This window comes from Melospiza georgiana, chromosome 18 (assembly GCF_028018845.1).
Source record: "Melospiza georgiana isolate bMelGeo1 chromosome 18, bMelGeo1.pri, whole genome shotgun sequence".
Taxonomy (NCBI): Eukaryota; Metazoa; Chordata; class Aves; order Passeriformes; family Passerellidae; genus Melospiza; species Melospiza georgiana.
Genome location: NC_080447.1, coordinates 2,240,419 through 2,260,527, shown reverse-complemented (window position 1 = coordinate 2,260,527; position 20,109 = coordinate 2,240,419). Strand labels below are relative to the sequence as shown.

General features: G+C 46.8%; 3 protein-coding genes across 4 annotated transcripts; 2 read left to right on the top strand and 1 right to left on the bottom strand.

Moving 5' to 3' along the window:
- Positions 1 to 1,957: 1,957 nt before the first annotated feature.
- On the top strand, positions 1,958 to 8,440 carry TMED2 (transmembrane p24 trafficking protein 2). The gene is made up of 4 exons (XM_058037211.1): positions 1,958 to 2,150; positions 3,358 to 3,550; positions 5,797 to 5,904; positions 6,960 to 8,440. The coding sequence occupies exons 1-4, from the start codon at positions 1,971 to 1,973 to the stop codon at positions 7,082 to 7,084; spliced, it is 606 nt and encodes a 201-aa protein (XP_057893194.1). The 5' UTR covers positions 1,958 to 1,970; the 3' UTR covers positions 7,085 to 8,440.
- A 593-nt stretch (positions 8,441 to 9,033) lies between these two features.
- DDX55 (DEAD-box helicase 55) lies at positions 9,034 to 16,372 on the top strand. Its single transcript, XM_058037166.1, has 14 exons — positions 9,034 to 9,141; positions 9,379 to 9,429; positions 9,516 to 9,602; positions 10,164 to 10,255; positions 10,349 to 10,411; positions 10,991 to 11,140; positions 11,633 to 11,822; positions 11,959 to 12,041; positions 12,416 to 12,547; positions 13,460 to 13,552; positions 14,175 to 14,289; positions 14,947 to 15,115; positions 15,460 to 15,752; positions 16,128 to 16,372. Exons 1-14 carry the CDS (start codon positions 9,034 to 9,036, stop codon positions 16,290 to 16,292), a joined length of 1,791 nt encoding a protein of 596 aa, XP_057893149.1. The 3' UTR covers positions 16,293 to 16,372.
- Positions 16,373 to 16,586: 214 nt separating this feature from the next.
- EIF2B1 (eukaryotic translation initiation factor 2B subunit alpha) lies at positions 16,587 to 20,096 on the bottom strand. 2 transcript variants are annotated; one of them, XM_058037167.1, is made up of 9 exons: positions 20,065 to 20,096; positions 19,858 to 19,959; positions 19,636 to 19,772; positions 19,440 to 19,556; positions 19,152 to 19,264; positions 18,458 to 18,526; positions 17,711 to 17,786; positions 17,391 to 17,516; positions 16,587 to 16,978 (listed from the first exon to the last, which is right to left on the bottom strand). In XM_058037167.1, the coding sequence occupies exons 1-9, from the start codon at positions 20,075 to 20,077 to the stop codon at positions 16,823 to 16,825; spliced, it is 909 nt and encodes a 302-aa protein (XP_057893150.1). In that variant the 5' UTR covers positions 20,078 to 20,096; the 3' UTR covers positions 16,587 to 16,822. The 2 variants fall into 2 exon arrangements, with proteins under 2 accessions (XP_057893150.1, XP_057893151.1); XM_058037168.1 differs by having other exon boundaries at positions 20,037 to 20,094.
- Positions 20,097 to 20,109: the final 13 nt, after the last annotated feature.

The following is a 20,109-nucleotide window of genomic DNA, read 5'->3' as shown; positions in this document are numbered from 1 at the left end:
TACAGATAAGCTAAATGTGCCTGGAAATAATTTTAGGTCCCAGTTCTGCCATTTGCTATATGCAGAGTAGGAAGAATACATTCTATTTTGGACAAGATACAATAAGTAATACCAAACACTGGAACTAGTCAGGAGAAATAGCAGTGGGGCTGCAAAAGCCAAGCCTGGAATGACTTGACACGTGCTGCATGTTGTGAATACAGCATTAATTATCTACTTTTGGCAGATGTAAAACGCCAGTGTAGGTGAATGGGAGGGATGAACGGTGAGAAATGTAACACTGTAGCACCAGAAACGCAACACTGTGACACCAGAGCAACTTTTTAATGCAATTCTGTCCCAACCTCGTTCTGCCACAAGGTACAAATTATTGATCTTTTCATGCCCTTTCAGTAGGTACCAGGGCAGCCAGAAGGGGAACAATCAGTCCCCAAATATCTGAGCCTGTCGATCAATTGCCTAAGTTATAGCAATAACTCAGTGAAAATATATATCCATATAACATTCATGAAACTTATTCCCAAAGTTGAACACCACAGGATATTGCACAAAGTTCAAGGAGAGCAGGGGGATGAATAATGGTGTAGTCATCCTTTCCTGGCAAAGGTGCTTACACAAGGAGGAGGAGCAGCCTGAGCAGAATCTTGGAGAACACTCTGCAGTACCTCAGGGGAGCAGCTATGCTGTGAAATCATCGTTTTGCCCAAGTTAGACATGAGAAAAAGTTTTTGCCACAAGAATTTGGTACTACGCGAGTTCCCGTTGTTCTGTTCAAGCGTGGGTAGAGGAAAAATACAACAATGTAGGGAACATGTGTGGAAAGACCAAAACCACAGCTGAGAAAGGTGAAAAACCAGCACAGTTTGTGTATGGGAAGCAGCAGGTTTGATGTTGGCCTGATCCAAACTCATGGAATATGGCTTGGCAGGAAAAGTCTCTCATCCAGGCACGCGTGTGACCTGCAGCTCCTTAGGCTCAGCCTGTCTGGCAGATTTTGTCCACACTTGTCCCCACCCTGTGCCTGCCCTGACACGGCAGCTCTGCCGGCCCACACCTGGAGCAGAATGTGCTGATGGAAATCTGCCATTTGTGCACATAAACGTGTCTGGGTGTCACCACGGCTACAACAACCGCGCTTATTGGCAAAAGCAGCACATAAATATTTCACTGGAAAGCCAGATTGTGTGTTAGTCTTTAACTCTTCCCCACACCATTAAAACAGCTAGTCATGAAACAGGCTGCCTTGAGCTCAAGTATTAACTTCGGTATTTCAGTTTGGGAGGTTTAATTGGAAATGAGCGCTTAAGCATGGTCATGCAAGGAATGGGTTTTTAAACAGTTACTCTGGGGTGAAGCAGAAACTGGACGTGCCATGACTGTGTTTCCTTACGCGTGAATAGCCCACAGGCTGGGCTTCACTATTAACATCTTAAACGTTGGCTGCTCCCCAAACATCTCCCTCGCTGCAGCAAGTTCTGATTTCCCAATTTTAGCAGCAGCCGCAGCAGCCTCGGCAGCGGTGACAGCCACGGTGACAGCCGCCTTGCGTCCCTCCCGCCTGCCCTCATCGCCCCCGGAGCTGCCGGGACCCCTCAGGAGCCGCCCCCCCCCACCCCATCCCCTCAGCCTCCGTTTCCCGCCTCCCGCCCTCTCCCCGCCCCGCCCCGCCCCGTTGCAGGGCAACGCCCCCTCATTCCCGATCCTCGTTCTGATTGGCTCTCGCCGCCACCGCCCCGCCTTTTCTCCCCGCTCATTGGCTGCTCCCTCGCGTGGGTCCCGCCTCCCGCGCCGCGCGGGCGCTGCCTCAGCGCCTTGGCGGTCCCGCTGCCCTTTGTCTCCCGGCGGCCGCCGTAGCGCAGCCCGTACGTGGCAGCGGGGCGGCGGCGGCCAATGAGCGGCGGCCCCGTGCGCCGGAAGGGGCGCGGCGCGGGCCGGAAGCGCCGCTCGGTGCCGCCGCCGGTCGCTCCGCCATGTCGCCGGTGCGGGCGGTGCTGGCGCTGGTGGCCGCGCTGGCGGCCCCGGCCGCCGCCTACTTCGTCAGCATCGACGCGCACGCCGAGGAGTGCTTCCTGGAGCGCGTGCCGTCCGGCACCAAGATGGGGCTCATCTTCGAGGTGGCCGAGGGCGGCTTCCTGGACATCGACGTGGAGGTGCGGCGGCGGCGGCGGCGGCGCGGGCCGACCTTGGGGAGCGGGGCCGTCCTGGGGCCAGGCCCGTGCGCTTCGGCCCTGCTGTGTGCGGGGGCCCTGGGGAGCGAGCGGGAAGCGTGGCCGGAGCCGCCCCCGGGCCCGGGATGGTCCGAGCGGGGCCCGGGATGGTCCGACCGGGGCCGGGATGGTCCGAGCGGGGTCCGGGATGGTCCGAGCGGGGCCGGGATGGTCCGAGCGGGGCCGGGGCGGGCTCGGGGCGGTCCCGCCGCTCCGCGGGGGCTCCGTGCGGCGGCGGCGCTCAGGGCTCAGCGTGGGCGGCTCGGGCGGGCCCGGTGCCCGTGCGGTGCCACCCCCGGCTCCGCCGCTCGAGGCTCGCTCGGGCTGTTCCCCCTTCCCGTGGGGATTCCGCCCCCGCCGCGCTCGGTGCAGCCTCGGCACCGGGAATTGTGTGGTGAGAGGAGCGCCCGCGGTTGAAGGTGTTGTGTTTAATCCCGGTGGTTGGCATCGGGGAAGTTCTGAGCCAATTCTGATCTTCAAATAGGAATCGAATCAGGAGATACCGAGTACGAATTGGTTTAATCTGTTAGCGAGCAGAGAGGGTTTTGTTTGGGATGTCACAGATGTGGGAGCTGTTGCTGAGCCCTGTAGCAGTTGGAATGACCCAAGGCTGGGACACAGGACAGGGCTGGCAGCTCTGAGATCCCTTCCCGTGTCCCGTGTGGAGGCTCAGCAGCAGTTTGGTCTGGTGGGATGGGAATTCAGGATCACAGTGACCCCGAGAGCTCAGAACTCAGGTGTTCAGTCCATCTGAAATGGTAACTGCAACAATGCCCGACTGTGTGTCTGAAGTCGATTGGAGAATGGCTTTTTTTCCTTTTTGTTTTCCTTCAGACATCAGAGATAAGGTTTCCCCTGCAGTTGTTAATTTGCCAAAGAGCCAGGGTTTGAGGTTTACTTGCTCTTGACTGCTTATCTCGACCACAGGAGGCCAGGGAGGGAGGCTTTTCACAGCTTTCTTTACCAAGAACTTTGTGGGGTTTTATAAAAGAGATTTCTGTGTGGGGAGCTGCACCGATGAGTTGTGGGAGGGAGAGATTGAAGTGTGCCAAAGCAGGCAGATTGCAGATGGTGTTGGTGCCTGTGATGGTGCATTTGAGAGCTCTGTGTTTGGAATTCAAACCTGTGACCCTCTGTTCTCCCCCCACAGATCACAGGCCCTGATAATAAAGGGATTTATAAAGGAGACCGAGAGTCCAGTGGAAAATACACCTTTGCTGCCCACATGGATGGAACCTACAAGTTTTGCTTTAGCAACAGGATGTCCACCATGACTCCCAAGATAGTGATGTTCACTATCGATATCGGGGAAGCTCCCAAGGGGCAAGACATGGAGACAGAAGGTGAGGAAGAGTCCTGGGAGGAGCTCAGCTCCAGTCTGGGAGCCTTTCCCTGCCTGCATGACTTGGGAACTTGAGTAGGGTTCTCAGCATTCCCATTCCTCCAGGTGTGGTTAGCTGTTCTCCTGCACAGCTAAAGTGGATGTTTTTAGAGCTGGTTACACAATTTGAGGCCCATCTGCAGACACTAATCTTCCATCCTTTAGCCCTTCATCAGTGCCATCCTCTGATTCCTAGCAGGCTCAGCAGAGTGGAGCCTTAGTTGTAAATGTGCTGATAGGAAACTTCTCCCATAGCTGTGTAAATGACTGTTTTATCTGCAGCCTTTTGTCCTGTACCTGTGTTCATCTCTCACACTTTCCTCTAGGTGGTGGAGATACCTGGGATGGTATGTGGACTGCTTTTTGAAAGCTCCTTAGCATCTTGTCTCTGGCACATGTTCATTCACTAACAGCTAACTTGGCTTTTTCTCTGTAACATTGGTTTGGAGCATGGGAATGTCTGTATTTAATAAACTACCCCAAAGGTCTGATTCTGAGCAATGCTGAGCACCTGCAGGCTCCCAGAGGCAGGTTTCTACCCTGAGCAGCTCCTTGCACTGAGGGCAGTTTGCCTTCAGGTGGTTATTCATGGCTGACAGAGGATTTGATCAGTTTAGGTGAAATTGAGCTCAAACATTGAGCATCCAAGAGTGCTGGATGGTTTTGGCAGTGTTTGCCTTCTATTGCTAAAGGGGATGTTGAGTAATCTAAAGCTTTAGGAGGCAATAAGCTGCTCCTAGGTTATGAATTATTGCTGATGTGTCAGGGGGAAAACTCAAACTTGTCATTTGCTGTAAAAAAATAAATATATTGCCTAGCAAGTTATAAACTTTATAAATAAATCAATGACTGTAGCTAGAAAGGGCAACCAATTCTTGTTTTCTATTTTGGCAATTAAATAACTTGGGCTTGATTGAGTGCTTGATGTCACTTAAAAAATAGCACATTCCTAACTTTGGATATTTTTTAAAGACTCACTTAAATCTTTTATTGAGTCTGCCTATATCTGTTGTAAAGAGTATTAGTGCAATAAGACAATTTCTGAAGAGAATTTTTGGAGTGTTTTTACACTGTCCCTGCATCTGTAGTTTCCTCTCTTACCAATAAACTGCACTTGCTGCAGTGACCAGCTGGCCATGAAAATAAGGGATTTGAGGTACAGGGAAAGTGAGCGTGGTTTGCACAACTATTGAGATTTTAATTGTAACTTGTATGAGTGTCATTCTCTGGTCCTCTCTTTTGACTGTTCCCCACAAGGTGTGTGTTTTGAATAACCTGTTTTCAGATTGTGATCTGAAACACTTAATTTACAAATAAACCTGTAGTAAGGTAGCTTCCAAGCCAGTTGTGTCCCTTGAAAGGAAAATATGTTGGGTTTTGTGACTTTTAAAGAGAGCTGATTGCCCAGGGTGTGTCTGTAGAATAATACCTCAACCTGATGCTAGAAAACTTTGCAAATGCCTCGCCTAATTTATAAATTTGTGATGGACAGATATTTGAGTGTGGATGTATTAAAAAGATCCTGTGATTGGCAGTCAAACCACTAAATCTGAGATCTCTGAGCCTTCCATTTGCTGACCTGTCTCAAGCTGGTTTTGTGCTGCTGGTTTGGTATTTAACTCCTCTCCTGCTTTCACAACACCACAAGTGAGGGCTGTGCCAGCCCCCCTGGGCATTGTGCCCCCTCAATGCTGGGTTTCAGCTGAGCTTGAAGATCACAGGATGGGATTTTTTGCTTCAGAAAGTGATCTCATGATTTGCCAGCATCATGATCTTGAGCTAAATTCTCAGTCATTCTATTTTTGCAAGCTTAACAACTAGGAAAAGCTGTCATGTTAAGATAATTTGCTTGGAATATATTGGATGATATTGGCAAAATAGATAGTAGTGTGTGGTATTGATCTCATGCATTCTTCCATTCTGTTCTCCTGGAAAAGTGTGTGCACACTGGAAATGTGGGCTCTGTGCTGAGTCTGAGCTGTGTCTCCTCCTGTTGGATGTGGAGAAATGTTCTCCCACTTGTTAAACACCACAGAGACACGTCAGGGAAAGTGCTACAGAAACTGAGCTTGGCTGTCAGGGTAGGAAGTGTTCAGCTGTACTGCCAGACCTACAGCAGGAAATTACCTCTAACTGCTCATAAATCCATTGAAATATTTTTTTCCAGTCATTAACAGCCTTTCTGATGCTTCTGAAATTGCTCTGCAGCTCACCAGAACAAGCTGGAAGAGATGATCAACGAGTTAGCAGTGGCCATGACAGCAGTGAAGCACGAGCAGGAGTACATGGAGGTGCGGGAGAGAATACATCGAGCAAGTAGGTGCCAGCCCAGCCACTGCCTTCCCCTCTGCTCTCACCTGTGAATGGGCATCTAAACATCACTCCATCAAAGCTATTCCCACTGACTTCAAAAGTGATCATTTAAATCCTGCAGGGCCTGACACAGAGTAAAGAATGGAGGTGGTGCTTGCAGTCATCTTTAAATTGGCTTCCCCTCGTTGTTATGCAAAATAACATTTGCTTAAGTGATGTAAATTCTGCACTTGAGTGGTGTATTCATGCAGATACCAGTGATGGTGTTATTTAATCCATGTACAAGGGCAGGGTGAGCCATGGGGTGGTTTTAAATTGGAAGGGAGGAGGTTCAGATCAGATACTGGGGAAAATTCCTGCCTGGGAGTGTGGTACAGCCCTGGCACAGCTCAGAGGAGCTGTGGCTGCCCCATCCCTGGGGGTGCCCAAGGAAGGTGTCCCTGCCTGTGGTGGGGGTGAGATTGGATGAGTTTTAAGGTCCTTTCCAACCCAAACCATTCCATGATTTGTTTCCCAAACTTTGGTTGAACTGTTACTTCACCCTTGAAGTGGATGTGGTTTAATAATTGAGCCAAATTCTTTTTTTAAAATGTTTTGTTGAAATAGAGCAAAACTACTGTTACTTTCATGGGTGAGAATCAAGGGCAAGTATTTTTCATGTGAAAACACAACATTATATGAAAGCAGTGTTCCCTCAATTATTTGAAGCTATGAATATGTCCAGTTTTGTGACATTTGTTACTAAAAATCTGAATGTTTAGAACCAAAGATGGTGACCCCTCAGAGATCAGCAGTTCCTGCTTGACTCTGAAAAAGCAGGAGGCTTTGTTTGGCAGCTCAGAGGCCAGAAGGGTGGGCAGAATAGAGACAGATGCTGCAGTGCATGTCCAAAGTGGGTTTAAAAACAAACTTTTCAGAAAAATCCCCCTCAGATCTCATCTCTGTGATGACCTGACACAAGCCCAGTGCTTCCTGTGCAATGCTCCAGTTTCACTGCAGAATGTTTGCAGTTTAAATGCTTTGTTACTAACTACTTCTTTCTTTTTTTCCCCCAACAGTTAATGACAACACAAACAGCAGAGTGGTTCTTTGGTCATTCTTTGAAGCCCTTGTACTAGTTGCCATGACACTGGGACAAATCTACTACCTGAAGAGGTTTTTTGAAGTCCGAAGGGTGGTGTAAGATCCTTCTGTGGTCTCAGATTTCAGTTCACTCTCTACCAAACATCCTGGTCACAAACAAAAAAAAAAAGTCATTTAGTTTCCCAACCCTCTTTACTGAACTGTAAAACTTATTTGCTTATGTTCCTTCCTAGTTAAGAAAAAAAAAAAAAGGAATTGTTTTTATATATCTTCCGTAGCAAAAGCTGTGCTGAAATCTTGTCACTTTACTGGCATCATTTTGTTCCACTGAGATCTGCCCAGTCTGTGTGCTAAGCAAGGTCCAGGCAAGCTGCAAACTCTGTAACTCACTCCAGTCACAAGCTCTTCTGTCCTTTCTAACTTCTTTCCCTGTCTGCAGAAGCACTTGCACTTCTGCCCAGGGAAACGGTACAAGGCCCTAAGGTGACTGTTTGCATCCTCACACCCTCAACCCTGCAGTAGGTGTTTCCAACCTGAAATAATCCCTTCTCCACTCACAGAAACTGCCAAGGAAAAGCTTAAAATTCATAAATTCATACCTAGTTGCTGTTTAAAAGATAGTCATCAGCAACTGTCTTAATGATACCAACTTCTTCCCAAAGTTCTTTTTAATTAAATGGTTGATATAAAAATGCTTTTTTTTTGTTCTCTGCTCATCACCAAATGTTCCTTACACGGTTTTTAGTCTCTCAGAGGTTTTATTTGGAAGCCAATTGTGTGCAGTGTCTTGGCAAACACTGGTGAACCCTTTGGCTTTTGCAGGTCCAAAGCTCAGACTGTTTGCCCGGTGCCCAGGGCAGAAAGTTCAGGAATTCTGGGTTCCTGAGGCCAGAGGGTTCTGGATCCTGGGGGTTCAATCCACGCTATGCAGCCCTTGTATTTAAGTGCAGTGGCAAACTCTGCCATGATCTGATCAGAATTAGCATAATGCTAAATACTGGTGTGTTTTCTTTTTTCAGGCACATGTAGATTTGTTTTTGTACAAAGTTCCTTTCCTCGGTTCTCTGATGATTGGTTTAAAAATTTAAGAAGCGTCTGATGTGGGTGCTGAGCCAGGATTATGTTGTGACTGATGTATATTAGTTGTAATCATTTTTGGGGGTGGGGTGGGGTCTTTTCCAGGGGGGATCCTCTACAAGTAACACACAACAGTTTTGTACAATTAATTTAAAATTTGTTACAGGTTTTCATGTTCCAGGTAAAGTTTTTTCAACCTCGGGCAAACACTTGCAGCAGTTCTTCAGAGAGGTGGCTGTTACACCTTATTGCAACTGTTGTGTGCCAATATTTTTGTGTAAAACACTGAAAATTGAATTCTAAGATGTACATTTAAAAATTGCTCGTGAATCTAAATATGACCCAGGTTCGATAAATAAACAAATTCTTTAAAAAAAATAAAAAACAGCTTTGTTTTTTTTTTTTTTTTCTTTAATACTTTAAGGAAGATTAACACAAAGGGGTTTTTATAAATTATTTATTTAGTCGTGGCCATAAACTGAACCACAAGAAGTTCCATATCAATGTGATATGTGCACTGGAAATTCCCAGGGAGGTCAAGGGTTCTCCCTCTGTGCAGACATTCCAAACCCACCTGGTGTGTTCTGTGTCACCTGCTCCAGGTGATCCTGCCTGGGCAGGGGGCTCAGACTGGCTGACTCCAGTTTTCTCACAATCCTAACGATTCTGTGATTCCCTGCTTCCTTAAAATATCAGTATCCAGAGTCCATCCAGAATAAATATCAGGTAGCTCTGACCCTACAGCTTAGGTTTGGGGTACTCGGGTGGCACAGCGCTGCTGTAAGACCCTCAGAAGTACTCACTGCGATAGGCAGCTGCCATAAAAATGGGAATTTTTGGTTAAATCCGAAATTTGTTTTTCGCGGAGGAGGCGGAACTGATGTGCGGCGGAACGGAGGTGCCGCGGTTGTGTTTCCGGCGAGCGCCGCCGCGGGTGCCGGCGCGGGGGAGCGGCGGGGCGGGGGCACCAAGATGGAGGCGGTGTGTGAGGGCGGCTGGGGCTCGCTGCCGGTGCCGCTGAGCCCGGGCGTGCTGCGGGCGCTGCGCGAGCTCCGCTTCCACCAAATGACGCCGGTGCAGGTGCGGGGCCCCGCGGCACGGCCGGGGAAGGGAGGCCGGGCTGGCGAAGGAGGGCGCGGGCGGTGTCAGGAGCGCCGGGGCCGTGGCGGTCGCAGCAGTCCTGAAGCCGCATCCGTGATTTCCCCACCGGCGCTGCCTGGGTGATGTTCACAGCGAGCTCTGATGTGTCAGAGGAGTTTCACCTCTGTGAGATTTATCACCTCGTCACCTGCTCATGTGGGGCTTCTCTTTTTTCAGTCGGCGACCATCCCGCTGTTCATGAGTAACAAGGATGTGGCTGCGGAAGCCGTGAGTGCTTTCCCTTCGTGCAGATCCTTTTTTCCAGCCTTGTCTCCGGAGCTGAGGGAGGGCTGACGCTGTTCCCACTCTCACAGGTCACAGGCAGTGGGAAAACCTTGGCGTTTGTGATTCCCATCCTGGAAATCCTTCTCAGACGGGAAGAAAAGTTAAAGAAAATGCAGGTGAGATTAAAATATTCAGTACTGAGTTTGTTTTTATGATGTGCCAAAAAGATTTGAGAACTTAAGGAAAATAACTATAAGGAAAATTTCCTACATGCAGAGTGACTGCTCAGCAACAAAAAACTGTTTAAAGCCTGGAAATAAAATTGAGGTGCTCTCATTGCACTTAGGTGCAGCTTCTCCTCTGGCAGGAACAGGACAGGGCTCTGAGCTCTGAGAAGAATGTCCCAGAATATGGAATACACTGATGCACTGCAAGTGAGATTTGAATCCTTTTTAGCACCCATTGACCTTGAATTCATTTTGGTGTGCAGGGACCTTCAGTGTCATTTGCTGTTAAATGCCATTGTTAGATGCTGCTCTTTCAGCAGAGATATTTTACACACTGATACAAAGTCTTTCAGAGACATTTTTGGATGTTTTTTATGCTTCATTGTATTTCTGTGGAAATGTTTTGTCTGAAACCAGGCTCACAATCATGGCTCATATTCCCTTAGCTTGAAAGGGAGGATTCTGCCCAAATCTTTCTTTTTTTTCTCCCCACAAATTCCTGTTTTTCAGGTTGGGGCTATAATCATCACCCCAACCAGGGAGTTGGCCATTCAGATTGATGAGGTGCTGTCACATTTCACCAAACACTTCCCCATGTTCAGGTGGGTGAACTTCAACATTTTCATGGCCACAATTCCTTCTGTCACCCAGCAAAACTTCCAGATGACCCAAACCTTTCTGTTTCACTGTTTCAGTCAGATTCTTCTCATTGGAGGGAGGAACCCCATGGAAGATGTGGAGAAGTTCAAGGAGCATGGGTGAGTTGTTTGTTCAGTGTCTCAGAGCTGTGGTTTTCTCCTTGTCAGGGCTCTCAGCCCAGAGCTGTGCTCCTGCTGCTGCTGCAGTGGGATGTGCTGCCAGAATCTTTTGGGGTGAGCTGGGAGATTGTGGGGTCTGTTCCTGGAGTGAGGTACAGCCCTTATGTGACAGCAGCTCCATTTATCTGCTGACTGGGTGAAGAACAGAACTGAAAATGCCTTCAGTGAATATTTCACTTCTCCCTGCTCATTAAAGTCCTGGAATTGTTTGGTGCTGATGCTGATGATGGAGTTTTGAAGGAGCCCTGTTTGCCCCTGGCTTTTGCATGGAGGCACCAAATATTCCTGCAGTGATAGCTGCTTGCTGTTTATTTTCTAAACTTTTATTTTCTAAACTTTTCTTTCACCTGGGCATTCCCCCCCACGCCATGCCACTGAAACACGGTGCAGTTAAAGGTGACAAAATGAATTGTTTTACTGAGGAGTGCAGGGCAGGGCTGTGCTGTGGGAACAATGCCAGAGGTTCTCCAGATTGCTGCCCCTGGGTGAGGGAATTTTTCTGTGTGTGTGCACCCACAGGGGGAACATCATCGTGGCCACCCCGGGCCGCCTGGAGGATCTGTTCAGGAGGAAGGCAGAGGGGCTGGACCTGGCCAGCTGTGTCAAGGCTCTGGATGTGCTGGTGTTGGATGAAGCTGACAGACTCCTGGATATGGGCTTTGAAGCCAGGTATTGAAATAATAGATTTTGGTGGTTCTTCTGCAGTTTTAAATGAGTTGATGGATGTGAATGAGCGTGGCCTGCAGTGGCCTCCAAAGTTAACTTGTTCTGTTTTTTGAAATTTCTGGATTTGTTTTTTCATCTTTGTTCTGTAACTACACAAAGCAGTTGCTAAGGAGGAGGAGAATCAGGAAATGTGGGGCCGCAATGAATATGGAATTTCCTTTGCTGAGATGTATGTTAGCATATCTCTATTAATAAATATCATTATTCACACTTCAGAATGGTTAAAACACTTTAACCAATAAACTTTGATCTCTCTTTTCTCTGTATTTCTGAGAGAAATTGAGGTGATAGCTTACCTCTCTTTGTCTCAGAGCTAAGGTAATTATTTCAGGAGCAGTTTGATGTGATAACAAAGCCTAAACTCCTTTCCAGTGATTGAAGCTCCTCCTGAGGGAGGCCTTGGGACAGTTCCATTTTCCCTGTGCTCCCTTGCAGCCTGAATGCCATCCTGGACTTCCTGCCCAAGCAGAGGAGGACAGGGCTGTTCTCAGCCACGCAGACCCAGGAGCTGGAGAGCCTGGTGAGGGCAGGGCTGCGCAACCCCGTGCGCATCTCGGTCAAGGAGAAGGGGGTGGCAGCCAGCAACACCCAGAAAACCCCAACTCGCCTGGAGAACTTCTACATGGTGTGAGCCTGGGCTCCCACTGAGCTCCCTGTCCCCTCTCCTTTCTTCCAATAAGATTTTAAGTCTTGGCCACTTAGGATCACCTTAACAGGAGAGCCAAAGTCCATTTTTTATGTTTTTCTTTTGCATTTTTTAGATCTGCAAGGCAGATGAAAAGTTTAACCAGTTGGTGCATTTTCTTCGTCAGCACAAACAGGAAAAGCATTTGGTCTTTTTCAGGTAATTCTGTTTGTGTTTCTTTGTGAGAACAGTTTGGTTTTTAATTACCCAAATTCCAGAACTCTGCCCTTTGTTGCAAAGGACGCAGCTGTTTTCAGAGTGATTAATTTTGAGAGCTGTTTTTTAGAATATGGTGCCTAAAAAGAGATTAATCATTGCTTCATGTCAGGATTGTGTTATTAAGCAAAACATAAATTTAATGCATTTTTAAAGTAAGACATTATAGATGGTTATATGTGAATTATAAAAATTATGTGCATGTTTAAATAAAAAGAGTGTATATTTTTGAAAGAGCTTGGGAAACTCTGGCTTGATTAAACCTGATTAAAAATGCAGCATAACCTTTTGCTTTATGCCTGTCCTTATCACTACAGCACATGTGCCTGTGTGGAATACTATGGGAAGGCTCTGGAATCCTTAATTAAGCAGGTGAAAATAATGAGCATCCACGGGAAGATGAAGCACAAACGAAACAAGATCTTCACGGAGTTTCGGAAGCTCCCGGGGTGAGAACGGGGCAGTGGCTGAACAGTGAGGGGGAGGTGGTTGTATCTGACTCTTCTGCTGCTGCTGCTTGGTGTGGAAGGATGGCTCAGGTGAAGGATGTTCCAGGCTGGCTCTGAGCGTGTTGATGATATCACAAACTGTGATGTTGATAATACCACAAAGTGTGACCACAAACAAAGGGAGAATGGGACTGGAGCATCTGCACCCTCCTGTAGATAATCCATGTGGCAGCACAGGAGGTGAGCACACTGCACTGTCACTTGTGCAGTCACACATTAGCCCTGATGTTTAAACAAACTGGTAGCAAAAATCAGCTTTTCCTGATTATTAACCAGAGTGGAAACCAGGATGTTCCTTTGTTGGTGTATGAGCAAGAGCATGGCAGCACTGCTGTAACCTGCCCACAGGGAAATGTGCTTTGGCAGCTTTGCAGGATGCTGTTAAGAAACTCTTGCCTCATCAACTGTCATTTTTGTTATTGCATGGGACCCGAGTTTTAGCTTTTTATGCTATGAGAAAAATAATTACCAGCAGATTGTAAGAACAGCTGTTGAAAAGAACAGCATGGCAGTTCTGCTTAAATTGTCACTCAAGTCTTGGGTCTTTTATTTTAACATTTATTATAGTACATTCAGCTGTGGTGGATGCAGTGCTGGTTTAAAATCTGAATTTTTAATGGGGAATTGATTTGTCTTAGAAATGTAATATAAATCACAATAATTTTCAAAATGTTATGTAGAATTTTAGGTGGTGAAAGATGCAATTACCTTATATTTTGTCTCTTTAAAAACTCCCAATGTTTTAGTGTTTTGTTCCTCACTCTCCAGTGAAGGTGCAGAACACAGAGCTGTGAGGAGGCTGGCTCTTCTCAAAGGACAGGTTAATGAAAATCCACTTTTCCTTCTTCCCAGGGGCATTTTGGTGTGCACAGATGTGATGGCCCGTGGCATTGACATTCCAGAGGTGCACTGGGTGTTGCAGTATGACCCACCCAGCAGTGCCAGGTACAACTTCACATCCTGAGATCCCTTTTCTTTCTGTGTGGTCTTTTCTTTCTGTGCTTTTCAGGTCTCAGTTAGGAACAAAAAACCACATAAAACACATCTAATCACTTCCTGGGGGTTAATCTTGGGGAGCACACAAAATAATGCAGGAGCAAGGCTGAAACAGTGCAGGTTTTGTTGTCACTGCTGACTTGCAGTGACTCTGTGGGGTGTAGGTGTCAGTCAGGGGGTGATTGTCACATCTCTGTGCAGAGCTGGCTCTGGGGTTGGGCTTTGTGTGAGAATATCAGAGAGTGAGAGGTGACACTGGGGTGAAGGAGAACAGAGCTGAGAGCAGGGACTGAGCTCTCCAAGGAATGGTACATTGAAAGCTCACAGGAAAGGAGCTTTTCTGTGGATTTTAACTTTTGCTGTCATAATTCTTCCTCCAACTTGCTTGAACTTCCCTCCCAAAGCAGACACCCCTTGCTTTAGCCTAACAATTGAGTGGGATGGTCACACACCTCTTGTGTTACATTTTGCTCGTTCCTGTTGGTTTGTTTAGTGTTTTCCATCCCACAAGATTTGCCCTTTTGCTGCCCAGTGCTTCCAAAGCCACTGAGTCTGTGCTGGGCTCTTTCAGTGCCTTCGTGCATCGCTGCGGTCGCACGGCGCGCATCGGCAACGTGGGCAGCGCCCTGGTGTTCCTGCTTCCCATGGAGGAGTCCTACATTAACTTCCTCTCAATCAACCAAAAGGTGAGCAGCCTTTTACTCTGCCCCAAAGCAGGAAAGAGCAAGGGCACAGACTTACTGATAGGAGCTTTGAAATCAGAGTTTGTAGAACGTGGGGTTATACATGTGGGTAATGTTCTAGCAGAGGTGCAGAATTAAAAGACAAGAGCTGCTTATTAATCACTAAATACAGCTGGAATGTGATTGCTCCAGTGTTAGGCACTGGGTTTGTAAGAGGAACATGCAAAGAGTAAGGAAAGGCCTTTTGTTCCTAGGGGTGTAAATGGAGCATTTGCAGGAGGGCAGTGCTGGCTTACGGTCCTGCCCCAGCAGCTGACACCCTGCAGCCTCTCTGCTCTTTACTCTCAACCCCTGCAGTCCCCATGCCTGCTCCTGCCTGTGAGGGATTCATTGTGTGAGTTCTCTGGAGACCTCCTAGCGAGAGCAGAGCTTGGTGAAGCAGGAGATGAAGATGTTGCCTCTGTGGAGCTGCAGTGTGAGAACTCCCGGAGCTGCTGTGTGGGGCTGATGGTCAGCTCAAGTGTTGGAGTGCCCAAAGGGAAAGGGGCTCAAAGCTTACTGGGGATTAACTGGGCAAGAAGGGTGAGTTTGAGGTTTCACAGTGCATTCCACATAATTTGGTTGAACTTTTGGTTTTGTTGTTTATTTTCTGGTTGCCAGTGTCCCATGCAGGAAATGAAACCACAGACAAATGTGCTGGATCTTCTCCCCAAGCTGAAGTCCATGGCCCTGGCTGACAGGGCAGTGTTTGAGAAAGGGATGAAAGCCTTTGTGTCCTATGTGCAGGCCTATGCCAAACACGAGTGTAACCTGATCTTCCGGATCAAAGGTAATTCCCACCAGGGCTGGGGCCTCTCACTGCTTTTCTCTGACAACAAAAGCATAGTGGTGTTGTCCATGAGCTTCAGCTTCTGATTTTTGATCTCACATTCCCTTCCACCACCATCAGATTTTGACAAAACTTCTATTTTTTTTCAAGCATCTTCTTTCAAGAGAAAACATTTAAATATGGAGCTTGACCAAACTGATAAAAGCAGAAATAAAAGTGACTTAGTATTGTTGCCAGTATTAGAGTGCAAACAATACATTAAAATAATGTTCACTTTTTTTTTTCTCAGTTAAATTAACTTTTTATCCAGCAGAAAACTGACTTTATGATCTTTATTTCAACAGATCTGGATTTTGCCAGTCTTGCCAGAGGTTTTGCATTATTAAAAATGCCAAAGATGCCTGAACTAAGAGGAAAATGTTTTCCAGACTTTACTCCAGTCACTGTCAATACAGACTCCATTTCATTTAAGGATAAAAACAGAGAAAAGCAGAGACAAAAGAAATTAGAAGAACTAAAAAAAGAAAGAGAAGAAAATCAAGGGAAAAAGAAATTTGTAAAGAACAAAGCATGGTCAAAGCAGAAAGCCAAGAGGGAGAAGAAGAAGAAAGTAACAGCTAAAAGGAAGCGTGAAGAGGTAACTGTGTCCATCCCTTAACTGAAGTGATTTCTGTAGTTTTGCCAATGGCAGAGCCCTGGGATTTCAGTGGGGTGGAACTGATGGCTGTGAAATAACATTTTAGGACTTGGACAAGCAAAGCTTAAAAAAATGATAGAGGTTTTTGAAGCCAAACACTAAAACAACTTCTCAGCACTGATGCTGGTCAGTAATAGGATTTTTATTTCTCAGAAGTGCAGAAGTATGGCCTGAGGGTGCTTTTGTCAATTGAATTTATTATTTTCTGCTTGGATATTTCTGGCAAACTGACTTGTAATCTTCTCTTGTGTTCAGCTGTGTACAATGAAAACCTTTTGATGTTGTGTTTAATTTGTTGTTCTCAACTTCCAACAGGGCTCTGATATTGAAGATGAGGATATGGAGGAACTGCTGAATGACACAAGACTCTTGAAAAGATTAAAAAAGGGAAAAATTAGTGAAGAAGAGTTTGAGAAGAAACTAACAGGCAACCACAGGCTCAAAGCAGAAACTGTTGAGGACATAGATTCTGAAGGCTGACAGTCACTCTAACCACATTTTTACATTAAAACACTGCTTATTTCAATAAAACTGGATTTCTATAAAAATAGAGAACAAAATATCTGGATAAAAAGAGAACAAAGCTGATCTAATTTCTTCACAGAGAGACCTGGCATCCCTAAGGACACAGAGCCTGCAGTTGTTGAGAACAAAGCTAAAAGCACCACTCTGCTGTGGCAGGAGCTGCAGGGTTCCATCAGCAGCCTTGGGCATGTTTCCATTTTGGTTTTTTCAAGTACATACCACAGATCAGTAACAGCAAACCCCAGAGTGAGTCTGGATACACCATCAGGGATTTTATTTAAAGTATCAAAATAATCCATCCCTCTTTAAAATAATTTAGTTGTGGCCTTTAGAAGCTGTAATAACTTTGGGAACTTTTTCAACAGTGGTCCATAATTATGTTAATCCTTCTAATGGCATTTCCTTGCCATATTCATGTATCCTTCAAGTTCTCAGAACCCTGGCAGTCCCTGGAGGTGACACATCTGTGCCTCTGTGTCTCTGGATTACAGGTAGAGTTTAATGAGTTCATCACTGACAGCTGAAGGAGTCAGCACACCGAGGTCTGTGAACAGCAGAGTGATCAGAGATGGGGAGGTGTAGTCAATCCAGGGGTGCTCCTCTTTTAGGTTCTGACTTGTTTTCAGAGTGTCTGCTTTGTACTGGAAGGAAACAGAGACCATGAGTTACTGCACAACTGCAAATTAAATCCTCTTTTGGGAAAGAGCAGTGCCACAGCCTCAAGCAGATGTTTGTGGTGAAACTGAAGGAAGTCAGGTGCACACACTGGAGCCACCTTGGCCTCAGCTCTTTTCTCTTGTGTAAAAAGTACAATTTGTAGTTCTGGAGTTTGTTGGTTTAACTGTTTCTTGCCCTCAGCTGCTCCTGTGCCCCTAAAGGAACTGCTTTAGGAACACAGTACCAGTATCAGACAAATTATGGCTGTGTGGTGCCTCTACCATGGAGCAACCCCAGAATATACCACAGCAGAGAGATCCAGATAATCAGAGATGCTTAGAAGACAATTGTTCACAGGCACATCAGTGAACGAGATGGAAGTTGAGTTTCTCTCACCTTAAACCTGTCAGGGACGTCCTGCTGATTGAGAGGGAAGAGTCTGACAAACTTGAAACTTTCTGCTACCACATAAAATGGCTTATTCTGGGCTTTGGCACACACAGCAATTTGATTGGTGCCAATCTGTGGGGACAGATGGAAAACAACATTGCAGACTCAGTGCTTGCCTGAAAATATTGCCCAGCTTCCAACAATTAACAGACATTTACTGGATAAAATCCACATGGAAGAGGCTTTTCAAAAAGCTTTAAATGCTTCAGACAAACCAAACTTTGAAAGTCCAGAGTGTACAGAATGATGTAAGAAACTCACATTACCTTGTTGATAATGCCTCCACTTTCAACTACACCTTCAGCACCAACTAACACCAGGTCCACTTTCTCCATAATGTAGCTGTTAAAAGGGGAGAAAAAAATCCAAGCATTACTGGGTAATAGGACAAATAACTTGCTGAACAAAACAGAAATGGGTAATTCAAACAATCTTTCCATTTTCTGCACTAATTCCAGCTACCTTTTGTAAGTCCACATGCTGCTACACATCCTTGGAGTGAGATTTCATCTCCTTTCCCTGCAGGAATATTAAGCAGCCTTTTCTTCCCCAGCCATAGCTGACCCTGGCAACTGTGTAAAAGCTGGGAGAAGCTGAACTCTAACTAGGAATGTTCAGATTTGTTGTAGTTGTTTCTTTTCTCACAAGTACTGGGCTTGTGCTAAGCAGTGGTGATTTAGCAAACACCTTAAGAAAACACAAAATGATCACACTTATGGAAATTAGGAAAAACAAGTGGCTTCTTTGTTTAGCACCTCAGTTCTTTTTTACAGATCTGTACAAGTTCTTAGGACTGGTTCTTTCATTCCAACATGCAAAATCAAATGCTTGTGTTGTAGCTGACACATTCTAATTGTGCACCTGAAGCTGGAACTCGTTTGGCCTGTTGGATGGCTTGACAAACTAAGTAATATCTCTGGGGTTTGAACAAGCTGCTCACATGTAAAGTTATTTTGTCTTACTGTCAAAATGAAATTGTGATGAAAAAGATCAAAATTTATCATCAGGCTTACCCAACTGCAGCATCCAGAATCACAGTCACGGGAATGTTCAGTTTCCTCAGGGCTTTTGCCATTTTTTGCCTATTAAAGAAACATTTGGACCTTAACAATTATTTTTTTAAAGACAATAATAGGAAAATATTGTCTGAAAGACTGAAGCCTGTGACTGCCCCCATTCCCCTGCTGGTAGAACAGAAAATTAATCGTTGTATAGAAATGGAAGGAATTGTTACGTGTTGTTAGTGACATGTATTACCCAGTGTGCAGGGTTAACTCCTTCACTTACACAACATTTGCTCTGAAGGAATTATTTGGCATTTTTAAATGACATTGTTAGCTGTATATTTTACTTTGCTATGGTTAGCATAATACTGATTATTTTAGCCTACTTCTTAAAGAGACAATTATAAAGCACTTGTCTCCCATCTCACAAGGGAAAAGTAGGTTTCCTGGCATTGACCAAAAGTCTGTGAACCTTTGAGGGAAACCTACATAATACTAATTAGGATGTCAAGTATGGAAAGTTAATTACCAATATTTTTTAGATGTATTTTTTCATTTGTCCAGAATAATGAGATATGAGCGACACTTGCCATTTAAAATGCCCCAACCAAGCCTAGCAGCTTTTCTTAGGGCAGGACGAGTTGGATGGTAGCTGTAACTTACCCTGTTAACCAAGATAAACCCCAAATTACTGAATACTCACCCTGCTTCGTCTGGCTGTGACTCAGTAACATAAACACTGAATCGTTTCTTGGCCTCCACGGCTGCTTCCAACACCCTGAGGACCACCCTGGAGTAGGCATGTGTCAGTATTCGCTGCCAGGACAAAAAAAATTCACATATTACATCTGCTGAGCCTCGGGAAACCTTGACTGTTGTCCTGGCTTGCTGTGCAGAACGAGGTTGTGCAGCAGCCCCCACCAGACTCCTCCGCCCTCCTGTTCTGCAACAGCAGAACCCAACAGCAGCGCCCCTGCCCCGGCCTACTCACAGCACCGTCTCTGATGAACGGGTGACACAGCTTGGCGATTTTATTCCTCGACAGAGACACTTTGGTCAGGAAGATCTCCCCGCGCTCGATCATGATTTCTTTGCACTTGGAGTAGTCCTGGCAAAGAGCGGGACGCGGGCTGAGCGGCCGCGGGCTCCCGCAGGCGCCGCAGCGGGGCCGGCCGGGCGGCCCTTACCGAGTACTCCAGCGAGGTGAGGCTGATGAAGCGCAGGAAGAGCTCCCCGCCGGAGGACACGGCCACCGAGGAGTCCACCCGCGACAGGGTGTCGATGGCGTCCCGCAGGCTGTTCCGCAGGCCCTGGATGGTCTCTCCTGAGGGGAGGCAGACACGCGTGCTCAGGGGCTCGCCCCGGGGACAGCCGGGGCTCCGCGCCCCGCCCGGGCCACCCGCGCCCACCTCGGTCCTGCTTGAGGAACCCCAGCAGCGCTCGGATGGCGGCCACGGCCGAGGCGACATCGGGGTCGTCCCTCAGCTGCGCCCTGAACGTCTCGATCAAGTCTGAAAGGCAACGGGGAGCGTCAGGCCCTGCCCAACCCGGCCCGGCGGCTCCCGGGGCTGCCCCGCGCCCCCGTTACCGTCCGTGCCCATCGCCGCCCCCGTTACCGTCCGTGCTCATCTCCGCCGCGCTCCGCCCGCCGCGCCGGGGCG

What these genes read in the sequence shown, in the direction of transcription:
- DDX55 (XM_058037166.1), top strand. Translation starts at nt 9,034, where the DNA reads ATGGAGGCGGTGTGTGAGGGCGGCTGGGGCTCGCTGCCGGTGCCGCTG. An exon ending in AAGCATTTGGTCTTTTTCAG is followed by an intron (nt 12,042 to 12,415) that starts GTAATTCTGTTT and finishes TTATCACTACAG; the next exon opens with CACATGTGCCTGTGTGGAAT. An exon ending in CCTGATCTTCCGGATCAAAG is followed by an intron (nt 15,116 to 15,459) that starts GTAATTCCCACC and finishes TTATTTCAACAG; the next exon opens with ATCTGGATTTTGCCAGTCTT.
- TMED2 (XM_058037211.1), top strand. Translation starts at nt 1,971, where the DNA reads ATGTCGCCGGTGCGGGCGGTGCTGGCGCTGGTGGCCGCGCTGGCGGCC. An exon ending in GCAAGACATGGAGACAGAAG is followed by an intron (nt 3,551 to 5,796) that starts GTGAGGAAGAGT and finishes ATTGCTCTGCAG; the next exon opens with CTCACCAGAACAAGCTGGAA. An exon ending in GGAGAGAATACATCGAGCAA is followed by an intron (nt 5,905 to 6,959) that starts GTAGGTGCCAGC and finishes TTCCCCCAACAG; the next exon opens with TTAATGACAACACAAACAGC.
- EIF2B1 (XM_058037167.1), bottom strand. An exon ending in TCACCTCGCTGGAGTACTCG is followed by an intron (nt 19,557 to 19,635) that starts GTAAGGGCCGCC and finishes GCTCTTTGCCAG; the next exon opens with GACTACTCCAAGTGCAAAGA. An exon ending in CGTTCATCAGAGACGGTGCT is followed by an intron (nt 19,265 to 19,439) that starts GTGAGTAGGCCG and finishes TTGTCCTGGCAG; the next exon opens with CGAATACTGACACATGCCTA.